Source organism: Cheilinus undulatus, linkage group 20 (genome assembly GCF_018320785.1).
Source record: "Cheilinus undulatus linkage group 20, ASM1832078v1, whole genome shotgun sequence".
NCBI lineage: Eukaryota > Metazoa > Chordata > Actinopteri > Labriformes > Labridae > Cheilinus > Cheilinus undulatus.
In genome coordinates, this window is record NC_054884.1 from 41,597,706 (window position 1) to 41,610,244 (window position 12,539).

The 12,539-nt window shown below is 40.4% G+C and overlaps 1 protein-coding gene across 1 annotated transcript in view; it reads left to right on the plus strand.

Moving 5' to 3' along the window:
• Positions 1–11,827, plus strand: part of ebf3a (EBF transcription factor 3a) — an 84,840-nt gene extending 73,013 nt beyond the window's left edge. Inside the window, exons 12-16 of the mRNA XM_041815849.1 lie at positions 3,327–3,392; positions 8,388–8,550; positions 8,661–8,852; positions 9,067–9,237; positions 11,714–11,827. Of these exons, the coding sequence (XP_041671783.1) occupies positions 3,327–3,392; positions 8,388–8,550; positions 8,661–8,852; positions 9,067–9,237; positions 11,714–11,745 (624 nt within the window). The 3' untranslated portion in view covers positions 11,746–11,827. The remainder of the gene's footprint in view (positions 1–3,326; positions 3,393–8,387; positions 8,551–8,660; positions 8,853–9,066; positions 9,238–11,713) is intronic.
• The last annotated feature ends 712 nt before the right edge of the window (positions 11,828–12,539 follow it).

Genomic DNA, 12,539 nt, shown 5'->3' on the forward strand with positions numbered 1-12,539 from the left:
TGTAGTTGGCTGTAGTTGGCTGTAGTTGGCTGTAGTTGGCTGTAGTTGGCTGTTCTTGGCTGTAGTTGGCTGTAGTTGGCTGTTCTTGGCTGTAGTTGGCTGTAGTTGGCTGTAGTTGGCTGTTTTTGGCTGTAGTTGGCTGTTCTTGGCTGTAGTTGGCTTTAGTTGGCTGTTCTTGGCTGTAGTTGGCTGTAGTTGGCTGTTCTTGGCTGTAGTCGGCTGTAGTTGGCTGTAGTTGGCTGTTCTTGGCTGTAGTTGGCTGTAGTTGGCTGTTCTTGGCTGTAGTTGGCTGTAGTTGGCTGTTCTTGGCTGTAGTTGGCTGTAGTTGGCTTTAGTTGGCTGTAGTTGGCTGTTGTTGGCTGTAGTTGGCTGTCGTTGGCTGTAGTTGGCTGTTCTTGGCTGTAGTTGGCTGTAGTTGGCTGTAGCTGGCTTTAGTTGGCTGTAGTTGGCTGTAGTTGGCTGTAGTTGGCTGTTCTTGGCTGTTGTTGGCTGTTGTTGGCTGTAGTTGGCTGTTCTTGGCTGTAGTTGGATGTAGTTGGCTGTAGTTGGCTGTTCTTGGCTGTAGTTGGCTGTAGTTGGCTGTTCTTGGCTTTAGTTGGCTGTAGTTGGCTGTTCTTGGCTGTAGTTGGCTGTAGTTGGCTGTAGTTGGCTGTTGTTGGCTGTTCTTGGCTGTAGTTGGCTGTAGTTGGCTGTAGTTGGCTGTTCTTGGCTGTAGTTGGCTGTAGTTGGCTGTTCTTGGCTGTAGTTGGCTGTAGTTGGCTGTTCTTGGCTGTAGTTGGCTGTAGTTGGCTTTAGTTGGCTGTAGTTGGCTGTTGTTGGCTGTTGTTGGCTGTAGTTGGCTGTAGTTGGCTGTAGTTGGCTGTTGTTGGCTTTAGTTGGCTGTAGTTGGCTGTTCTTGGCTGTAGTTGGCTGTAGTTGGCTGTTGTTGGCTGTTCTTGGCTGTAGTTGGCTGTAGTTGGCTGTAGTTGGCTGTTGTTGGCTGTAGTTGGCTGTAGTTGGCTGTTCTTGGCTGTAGTTGGCTGTAGTTGGCTGTTCTTGGCTGTAGTTGGCTGTAGTTGGCTGTTGTTGGCTGTAGTTGGCTGTTCTTGGCTGTAGTTGGCTTTAGTTGGCTGTTCTTGGCTGTAGTTGGCTGTTCTTGGCTGTAGTTGGCTGTAGTTGGCTGTAGTTGGCTGTTCTTGGCTGTAGTTGGCTGTAGTTGGCTGTTCTTGGCTGTAGTTGGCTGTAGTTGGCTGTTCTTGGCTGTAGTTGGCTGTAGTTGGCTTTAGTTGGCTGTAGTTGGCTGTTGTTGGCTGTAGTTGGCTGTAGTTGGCTGTAGTTGGCTGTTCTTGGCTGTAGTTGGCTGTAGTTGGCTGTAGCTGGCTGTAGTTGGCTGTTCTTGGCTGTAGTTGGCTGTAGTTGGCTGTTCTTGGCTGTTGTTGGCTGTTGTTGGCTGTAGTTGGCTGTTCTTGGCTGTAGTTGGATGTAGTTGGCTGTAGTTGGCTGTTCTTGGCTGTAGTTGGCTGTAGTTGGCTGTTCTTGGCTTTAGTTGGCTGTAGTTGGCTGTTCTTGGCTGTAGTTGGCTGTAGTTGGCTGTTGTTGGCTGTTGTTGGCTGTAGTTGGCTGTAGTTGGCTGTAGTTGGCTGTTGTTGGCTTTAGTTGGCTGTAGTTGGCTGTAGTTGGCTGTTGTTGGCTGTTCTTGGCTGTAGTTGGCTGTAGTTGGCTGTAGTTGGCTGTTGTTGGCTGTAGTTGGCTGTTCTTGGCTGTAGTTGGCTGTAGTTGGCTGTAGTTGGCTGTTCTTGGCTGTAGTTGGCTGTAGTTGGCTGTTCTTGGCTGTAGTTGGCTGTAGTTGGCTGTTCTTGGCTGTAGTTGGCTGTAGTTGGCTTTAGTTGGCTGTAGTTGGCTGTTGTTGGCTGTTGTTGGCTGTAGTTGGCTGTAGTTGGCTGTAGTTGGCTGTAGTTGGCTGTTGTTGGCTTTAGTTGGCTGTAGTTGGCTGTTCTTGGCTGTAGTTGGCTGTAGTTGGCTGTAGTTGGCTGTTTTTGGCTGTTGTTGGCCCATCTATGATGAGTGAGTCCGTCAGAGTCGGTGACTCTTCCAGGAGTTTCCAACAGAAGAGAGTGAGCGTGCTGTGACGATTGTTGTCTGTGCTGCAGTAATGATGAATGATTGATCACTGCGTTATTGATACCTGTTTAGTATAATTAGGGGTGTTGCTAATGTGACTGAAGCCAGCATTACATACCTGTCAGTCAGGAGGGTTAGGCTCCGCCTCTTTTTAGCTCTAGGTTGATATAAGGTTAGTTTGAGCTGCCATCTGAGACTGCAGTCCAAAGACGGCTCCAGTAACCAATCAGCTGATGTCTCACACTGATGATGGCGTTAAAGGGTGGCGGTTAGTGTCGGAGTGGAGAGGGGGCGGGGTTAATTAAAGGCTTGAGTAGAGGTTGTTAATGAAAATGCAGCAGATTAACAGAGAGAGTGTTTAATTAAGATAAAGACAGAAAGAGGCACAGAGCTGCACACACACTACACACACTCTCAAACACACACACCTTATACACACTCATGACACATACTCTCAAACACACACTCAAACACACACACGCATGGCGCTGCGGTCTGTCAGCACTGGTTCCGGTCTGTGGAATGAACAGGTCCAGAGCTACAGAGATCCAGTCTGTCTGGGATCAGGAGGATGTGTTAGACCAGATCTGAGACAGGGACTCTAACTCCTCAGAGTCCTGTATTCAGATCTAAACCTCTAGACCTGAGTTCAGTCGTCCACTTGATCACATCTTCATATGTTAACACTCACGGTTTAGGGTCTACGTTTGGATTTTAAAACGTGCGTCGTGAGCACCCCCTACAGGCTGAGGCTGACCCCGTTCCCAACTGTGAGACCACTAGCACCAACTAGACCTCTGCTGGATAGCTCAGTCACTTTAAAGGAGGGAATATTTATGCAGAAAAGAACATTTACACACAACTCAGCTACAAGATTTAACGCCCTTCAAACTTGGATATAAATCTAGTATAAAGATTAAAGAGTTTAGTGCAGTTAGTTCAGTCTGGGTTCTGCAGGTTAATAAAGGGACAATGCTAGAAGGTTTCCATGGTTAAAAACAGAATGTTACACATGAAATGTTGCCATTGTTAATGCCCAGGACACTTCAAGTTTGAGTACAAGCATTTCTTTAAATTCCAGAGTAGATGAACCTCAGCTGAACTCTGGGCTGTAGTTACATGTGTGTTGTATGAGGAGATTGCTCTCTGATTGGTCGGAAATGTCCTTTCAGTAAACACAGCTCAGCTTATTGGTTTTATATCTTTACTCCTCTTCTCTCCTGCAGGAGGTGCTGTTGAAGAGAGCAGCTGACCTAGTGGAGGCACTCTACGGGATGCCCCACAACAACCAGGTGAGGTCTGCACCTGCACACCTACACAGAAGGGGGGGTCAGGTTATGGTCCATGAGTCAGCAGTAAATCTGTGAATGATGTTTGAACACCTGAACTCACAAAAAACAGAGGAGAAGTGACGCATCCATGTTCACACCCATTAAAATACACCCCGTTGGAAGAGCAAGGGCCCACAAACAGAGGGGGTCCCATGATCCAGGAGAACATGGGTAAACATGACTGTTCTCCCACGTTTAAAATGATGACATCATCAAAGGCAGGGATGGAATGCTTATAAACTTTAATTGACCACACGTTTAAAATGATGACATCATCGAAGGCAAAGATGGAATGTTTATAAACTTTAATTGATCACATGTTTAAAATGATGACATCATCGAAGGCAAAGATGGAATGTTTATAAACTTTAATTGATCACATGTTTAAAATGATGACATCATCGAAGGCAAAGATGGAATGTTTATAAACTTTAATTGATCACACGTTTAAAATGATGACATCATCGAAGGCAAAGATGGAATGTTTATAAACTTTAATTGATCACACGTTTAAAATGATGACATCATCGAAGGCAGAGATGGAATGTTTATAAACTTTAATTGATCACACGTTTAAAATGATGACATCATCGAAGGCAGAGATGGAATGTTTATAAACTTTAATTGGTCACACGTTTAAAATGATGACATCATCGAAGGCAAAGATGGAATGTTTATAAACTTTAATTGATCACACGTTTAAAATGATGACATCATCGAAGGCAAAGATGGAATGTTTATAAACTGTAATTGATCACACGTTTAAAATGATGACATCATCGAAGGCAAAGATGGAATGTTTATAAACTTTAATTGATCACACGTTTAAAATGATGACATCATCGAAGGCAAAGATGGAATGTTTATAAACTTTAATTGATCACATGTTTAAAATGATGACATCATCGAAGGCAAAGATGGAATGTTTATAAACTTTAATTGATCACATGTTTAAAATGATGACATCATCGAAGGCAAAGATGGAATGTTTATAAACTTTAATTGATCACACGTTAAAAATGATGACATCATCAAAGGCAAAGATGGAATGTTTATAAACTTTAATTGATCACACGTTTAAAATGATGACATCATCGAAGGCAGAGATGGAATGTTTATAAACTGTAATTGATCACACGTTTAAAATGATGACATCATCGAAGGCAGAGATGGAATGTTTATAAACTTTAATTGATCACACGTTAAAAATTATGACATCATCGAAGGCAGAGATGGAATGTTTATAAACTGTAATTGATCACACGTTTAAAATGATGACATCATCGAAGGCAAAGATGGAATGTTTATAAACTTTAATTGACCACAGGTTTAAAATGATGACATCATCGAAGGCAGAGATGGAATGTTTATAAACTGTAATTGATCACACGTTTAAAATGATGACATCATCGAAGGCAAAGATGGAATGTTTATAAACTGTAATTGATCACACGTTTAAAATGATGACATCATCGAAGGCAAAGATGGAATGTTTATAAACTTTAATTGATCACACGTTTAAAATGATGACATCATCGAAGGCAAAGATGGAATGTTTATAAACTTTAATTGATCACACGTTTAAAATGATGACATCATCGAAGGCAAAGATGGAATGTTTATAAACTTTAATTGGTCACACGTTTAAAATTATGACATCATCGAAGGCAAAGATGGAATGTTTATAAACTTTAATTGATCACACGTTTAAAATGATGACATCATCGAAGGCAAAGATGGAATGTTTATAAACTTTAATTGATCACACGTTTAAAATGATGACATCATCAAAGGCAAAGATGGAATGTTTATAAACTTTAATGATCACACGTTTAAAATGATGACATCATCGAAGGCAGAGATGGAATGTTTATAAACGTTGAAGGATCACATGTTTAAAATGATGACATCATCGAAGGCAAATATGGAATGTTTATAAACTGTAATTGATCACACGTTTAAAATGATGACATCATCGAAGGGAAAGATGGAATGTTTATAAACTGTAATTGATCACACGTTTAAAATGATGACATCATCGAAGGCAAAGATGGAATGTTTATAAACTTTAATTGATCACACGTTTAAAATGATGACATCATCGAAGGCAAAGATGGAATGTTTATAAACTGTAATTGATCACACGTTTAAAATGATGACATCATCGAAGGCAAAGATGGAATGTTTATAAACTGTAATTGATCACACGTTTAAAATGATGACATCATCAAAGGCAAAGATGGAATGTTTATAAACTGTAATTGATCACACGTTTAAAATGATGACATCATCGAAGGCAAAGATGGAATGTTTATAAACTTTAATTGATCACACGTTTAAAATGATGACATCATCGAAGGCAAAGATGGAATGTTTATAAACTTTAATTGATCACACGTTTAAAATGATGACATCATCGAAGGCAAAGATGGAATGTTTATAAACTTTAATTGGTCACACGTTTAAAATTATGACATCATCGAAGGCAAAGATGGAATGTTTATAAACTTTAATTGATCACACGTTTAAAATGATGACATCATCGAAGGCAAAGATGGAATGTTTATAAACTTTAATTGATCACACGTTTAAAATGATGACATCATCAAAGGCAAAGATGGAATGTTTATAAACTTTAATGATCACACGTTTAAAATGATGACATCATCGAAGGCAGAGATGGAATGTTTATAAACGTTGAAGGATCACATGTTTAAAATGATGACATCATCGAAGGCAAATATGGAATGTTTATAAACTGTAATTGATCACACGTTTAAAATGATGACATCATCGAAGGGAAAGATGGAATGTTTATAAACTGTAATTGATCACACGTTTAAAATGATGACATCATCGAAGGCAAAGATGGAATGTTTATAAACTTTAATTGATCACACGTTTAAAATGATGACATCATCGAAGGCAAAGATGGAATGTTTATAAACTGTAATTGATCACACGTTTAAAATGATGACATCATCGAAGGCAAAGATGGAATGTTTATAAACTGTAATTGATCACACGTTTAAAATGATGACATCATCGAAGGCAAAGATGGAATGTTTATAAACTTTAATGATCACACGTTTAAAATGATGACATCATCGAAGGCAGAGATGGAATGTTTATAAACGTTGAAGGATCACATGTTTAAAATGATGACATCATCAAAGGCAGAGATGGAATGTTTATGAACGTTAAAGGATCACATGTTTAAAATGATGACATCATCAAAGGCAGAGATGGAATGTTTATAAACTTTAATTGATCACACGTTTAAAATGATGACATCATCGAAGGCAAAGATGGAATGTTTATAAACTTTAATTGATCACACGTTTAAAATGATGACATCATCGAAGGCAAAGATGGAATGTTTATAAACGTTGAAGGATCACATGTTTAAAATGATGACATCATCAAAGGCAGAGATGGAATGTTTATGAACGTTGAAGGATCACATGTTTAAAATGATGACATCATCAAAGGCAGAGATGGAATGTTTATGAATGTTAAAGGATCACATGTTTAAAATGATAACGTCATGAAAGGTGAAGCTGGGGATGTTGGTGCCTTTGCCCTCCATTTTTACCAAATAGTAGGCCATAAAGTTGAGTCAACAGTAGCGAAAGAATGTGAAGAAACAGCTGGGTTCTGTATGTCATAGACAGTAAAGCCTCAGTACTGCTGTCACTGAAATACAAACAGAACATTAACTCACCTAAAGATCTAATCAGTAATGGATCAATGTAGTGATTTCAGTTCCATATTTAAATCTGATCCCAGGAATACAAGCCTGTTCTCTGTGTCAGAGCTGAAGTTGAAGCTCCACTCACCTCCATAAAAATAAAGGTTATAAAGGAGTTTTCTGACTTTCATGTAAACCTCACTGTAAACATATTTCCCATGATGCTCAGTGAGCAGGAACCCCCACCACCTCCAGGTTTATGAGTCAGAACCTCCTGAAACACTGAAACAATTCAAACACTTTATATTCACGCCACGGCGCTGCTGAACGCTCCCCGACACGCTCCTCCACACCGAGTTAATCAGGCCAAAAACACACCACAACACACCACAACACACACTGAAATACACACCTACACACGCCAAAATACACACTAAAATACACACCTACACACGCCACAATACACACTAAAATACACACCTACACACGCCACAATACACACTAAAATACACACCTACACACGCCACAATACACACTAAAATACACACCTACACACGCCAAAATACACACTAAAATACACACCTACACACACCACAATACACACTAAAATACACCTACACACTAAAATACACATTAAAATACACACCTTCACAAGCCACAATACACACTAAAATACACATTAAAATACACACCTTCACAAGCCACAATACACACTAAAATACACACCTACACACACCACAACACACACTGAAATACATACCTACACACGCCACAACACACACTAAAATATACGCCTTCACAAGCCACAACACACACTAAAATACACACCTACACACAAAAATACACCTACACACTAACATACACCTACACACTAAAATACACACTAAAATACACACCGACACCGATGTATGACTTTATATGTTTACATCACCTACCTGGGTGTCTGAAGTGCCTCTCACAGCTGGAACTGTTCCCAACCAATCAGAGCTTTACACCACTGACATTTACCAACACAGTCTCCTCTGACCTCTGACCTACAGCTGATCAGAGACCCATGTCAGTCTCTGAAATTACTTGGACCCCATCTTAATTTTAATAAAGCAGTACCAGCCCTGATTATGGAGCTCAGCCTTTAGACCACCTCTGTCCATATAATGACCGATAAACTGTTCAACAGAAATTAAAACCATAGAATAATAAAAACATAACAACACTGATGAATGACAGTCATCCTGACATACTAACCGTTCCTCTTGTTCCTGCAGGAGATCATCCTGAAGAGAGCGGCCGACATCGCCGAGGCACTCTACAGCGTTCCAAGGAACCACAACCAGATCCCGTCACTAGGCAACACCACCTCCCATGGCATGATGGGAGTGAACTCCTTCAGTGGACAGCTAGCAGTCAACGTGTCCGACGCAACGCAAGGTAGGAGCCTCCGGAACAGCTCCACACCTGTCCAGGTGTAAACACTGTTACTGTCAACAGTCCAGGTAAAGACCCGGTTAGTCTAACACCTGTGATGTCGCCCCCTACAGTCGGCTACAGTCGTAACACCAGCAGTGTGTCGCCACGGGGGTACGTACCAAGCTCCACCCCCCAGCAAAGTAACTACGGTAACACAGTGAGCAACAGCATGAACGGCTACGGAAACACCGGCATGCCAAACCTTGGAGTGGCAACGTCTCCCGGATTCCTCAACGGCTCGTCCACCAACTCGCCCTACGGCAGTAAGTATCAAGGTAAAAACTACTAACACTACTTCTACTACGGCAACTGAGACTATAACTACTACTGCTCAAAACACCAGTGAAAGCTGGTTTAATAAACCTCTATAGACTAATTTAATATACCAGTATGAACTGGTTTAATTTACCTGTATAAACTGGTTTAAATACCCAGTATGAACTGTTTTTTTTGTTTGTTTTTTTTCCTGTGTTGCAGTCGTCCCGTCCAGTCCCACCATGGCGGTTTCCAACTGTAACTCCTCCCACGGTGTCTTCTCCTTCTCAGCTGCAGTCAAACAGAAGAGCGCCTTTGCTCCAGTTGTCCGACCGTCTGCGTCTCCTCCTCCTCCTCCTAACTGCTCCGGCAACAACTCCAACGGGCTTCAAGGTGAGGCTTCTCCTCCGGTTCCTCTATCCTCATACATCAACACAGGAAGACCAAAAATATTCAGACATTTAGCAACTCTTCTTCTGTGCTTGTTTTAGCCTGTTTCAGCTGTAAATATCAGTCTATATCAGCTGTAAATATCAGTCTATATCAGCTGTAAATATCAGTCTACATCAGCTGTAAATATCAGTCTACATCAGCTGTAAATATCAGTCTACATCAGCTGTAAATATCAGTCTACATCAGCTGTAAATATCAGTCTATATCAGCTGTAAATATCAGTCTATATCAGCTGTAAATATCAGTCTATATCAGCTGTAAATATCAGTCTATATCAGCTGTAAATATCAGTCTTTATTAGCTGTAAATATCAGTCTTTATTAGCTGTAAATATCAGTCTATATCAGCTGTAAATATCAGTCTTTATTAGCTGTAAATATCAGTCTTTATTAGCTGTAAATATCAGTCTTTATTAGCTGTAAATATCAGTCTACATCAGCTGTAAATATCAGTCTACATCAGCTGTAAATATCAGTCTACATCAGCTGTAAATATCAGTCTACATCAGCTGTAAATATCAGTCTTTATTAGCTGTAAATATCAGTCTTTATTAGCTGTAAATATCAGTCTTTATTAGCTGTAAATATCAGTCTTTATCAGCTGTAAATATCAGTCTACATCAGCTGTAAATATCAGTCTTTATTAGCTGTAAATATCAGTCTTTATTAGCTGTAAATATCAGTCTATATCAGCTGTAAATATCAGTCTATATCAGCTGTAAATATCAGTCTATATCAGCTGTAAATATCAGTCTACATCAGCTGTAAATATCAGTCTACATCAGCTGTAAATATCAGTCTTTATTAGCTGTAAATATCAGTCTTTATTAGCTGATGTAGATCTCTGTTGCTGAATGATGAAGTGTTTGGTCTCCATGTCTGAGAACATCTCCAAACATGTCACTAGTCTTTCCTACAGTAACACTGTGGTAGAGATATCTAAATACTATTGTAATTGGTGGTTAAACACCTTTGTAAACACGATAAACACGCCGCTGTCTGACGCCACCCTGACACAGTAATCCAGCTTGTAAACGTAGTGACAGTGAGCACACAGACAAGCTGGGTAACCTCAGCTGTGTTAGTATTTGATGGAGAGTGACAGGCCCCTCCATGTTTTATTCACTCCACCCACAGATACATCCTCTAAACACACAGAGGCACCGTGGCGCTCCGTGGCGGTCTGTTGATGTCAGTGTTTCTGACAGAGAGGTTTGTCGAGTGTTAAATATTCATGCTGCTCTCCTTCTTCAGTGAGGCTCAGAGGTCTCTCTGTGTGAGTGTCTGTTGGTCCATTAGCAGCAGCTGAGGATGTTAGCAGAGCTGCACAGCATCATGATCACTCTACAAATCACAGCAGCATCATCATTAGACAGGCAGTGACGATACTGGCTGAGATACGGCCACTTCATTAGTGCATATCACCATCTCCATAGTATCCCATCAGCCAATCACAACGCAGCATCAGTGCATTTGGGCATGAGGATGGAATGTTTTAAAGCTTTAAAGGAGGACTTTAATGAGAGCATAGAGTGGAATGTTCATGAAGCTGGGGATGTTTGAGCCATTCTTCCTCTTTTTTTGCCAATTAGACAGCCATAGTCGGCAACTTTTGAAAAGTGGGTGGAATGTTTACTACGGTTCTACAAAAGTTTCCAACAAGCACAGTCAGCACATACATCACACCTAAAGAATGTGAGGATCTTGAACTTTTCCTGGTCTGTCTGAACAGACCAGACTCAGCTTTAACACAGAGCCACTGACACGTTTCTCCTCATTAACATCCTTCTAACCACACAGAGCGTGGACCAGCGGGCGCTTTAATTTACAGCCTCCGTACACCACCAAACAGCCGGGCTGTGTGTGAGGAGAACCCCACTGACAGCACTGAGAAAGGCTGGGACACTAAACATTCAGACCTTCAAATCAGAAACATACAAACAATTTTTATCTTAGTATGGTTATATCATCCTTTTAAAGGCTTCAGAGAGAACATTCCATCCTTGACTTTGAAGATGATACCCTCCATTAAAGTTATGTAACATTCCATCCTTGACTTTTTGCATACAGGCCAGTCTGGCCCCTAGTTGTCATTCCAGTTTAACCGACACGGTCTATTATCTTAGTCGTATATCAGTGTTTTTAACTGAAGAATGTTTGTGATCAATCGAGGGAGAAAAGCTGTTAAAGAGGCTAAGCTGGCCCCTTAGCTTAGTCCTAGACTCCTCTAGATTCTGGTCTCCTAGACTCCTCTAGACTCTGGTCTCCTAAACTCCTCTAGACTCTGGTCTCAGTCCTGGACTCCTCTAGACTCTGGTCTCAGTCCTGGACTCCTCTAGACTCTGGTCTCAGTCCTGGACTCCTCTAGATTCTGGTCTCCCATATATAATGATGTCTTTCTGTCTCCGTCTCCTCAGCCATGTCCGGTCTGGTCGTCCCTCCGATGTAGACGCCGTCTTTCTCAGTCCTCATCTCTCCTCGCCCTTAGCCACGAGCACCAATCACCTCAAAGGAAGAGGAGCCCGCGGCCTCTGGAGGCGGGGTCTCAGGCCATCTGACCAATCAGAGCAGAGTGTAGATAAACATGAACTGATGTTTCTGATTGGTGGAGAGAAGAAAACAAAGAGACTTTTGTACAGCAGTGGTCTGTAATTATTCTCCTGTTCCTGTCTGTCTGTGGGGGCGTGGCCTACTGATGTAAGAAAAGTAAGATGTCACATGACATCAGTTTTTTCTGTGAAAGAACACATGGAAATACAAATCTTTGCTCCTGATTGGTCACTGCTTTATAAGGTAGTGACCAATCAGAAAACAGTGCTCTGTGTGATGAGGACACACCATAGTGGTTTGATTGTTATTATTATTGTTATTATTATTATTATTATTATTATTAATGTTATTATTATTATTATTATTGTTATTATTATTATTATTATTATTATTATTATTTTTATATCATTATTGTTAATATCATTATATTTTTATTATTATATATTTATTATTATAATATTTATTATTATTATATCATCTTATTATTTTTATTATTTATTTTTTTATTATACCTTTATTTATAGTAGCATGCAAGAACTCAGGAGGTTAAATAGATTTCTTCGGCGTCTATTTGGAGCCGCTGCTGTGAGCCAATCAGACTCGAGCTCTGTGACATCATGAAAAGATTTGAAGAGTTCTCCTCATGCTGATCTTTGACCTCTGACTTCTGAGAATTAAAAGATAAAAAAGAAA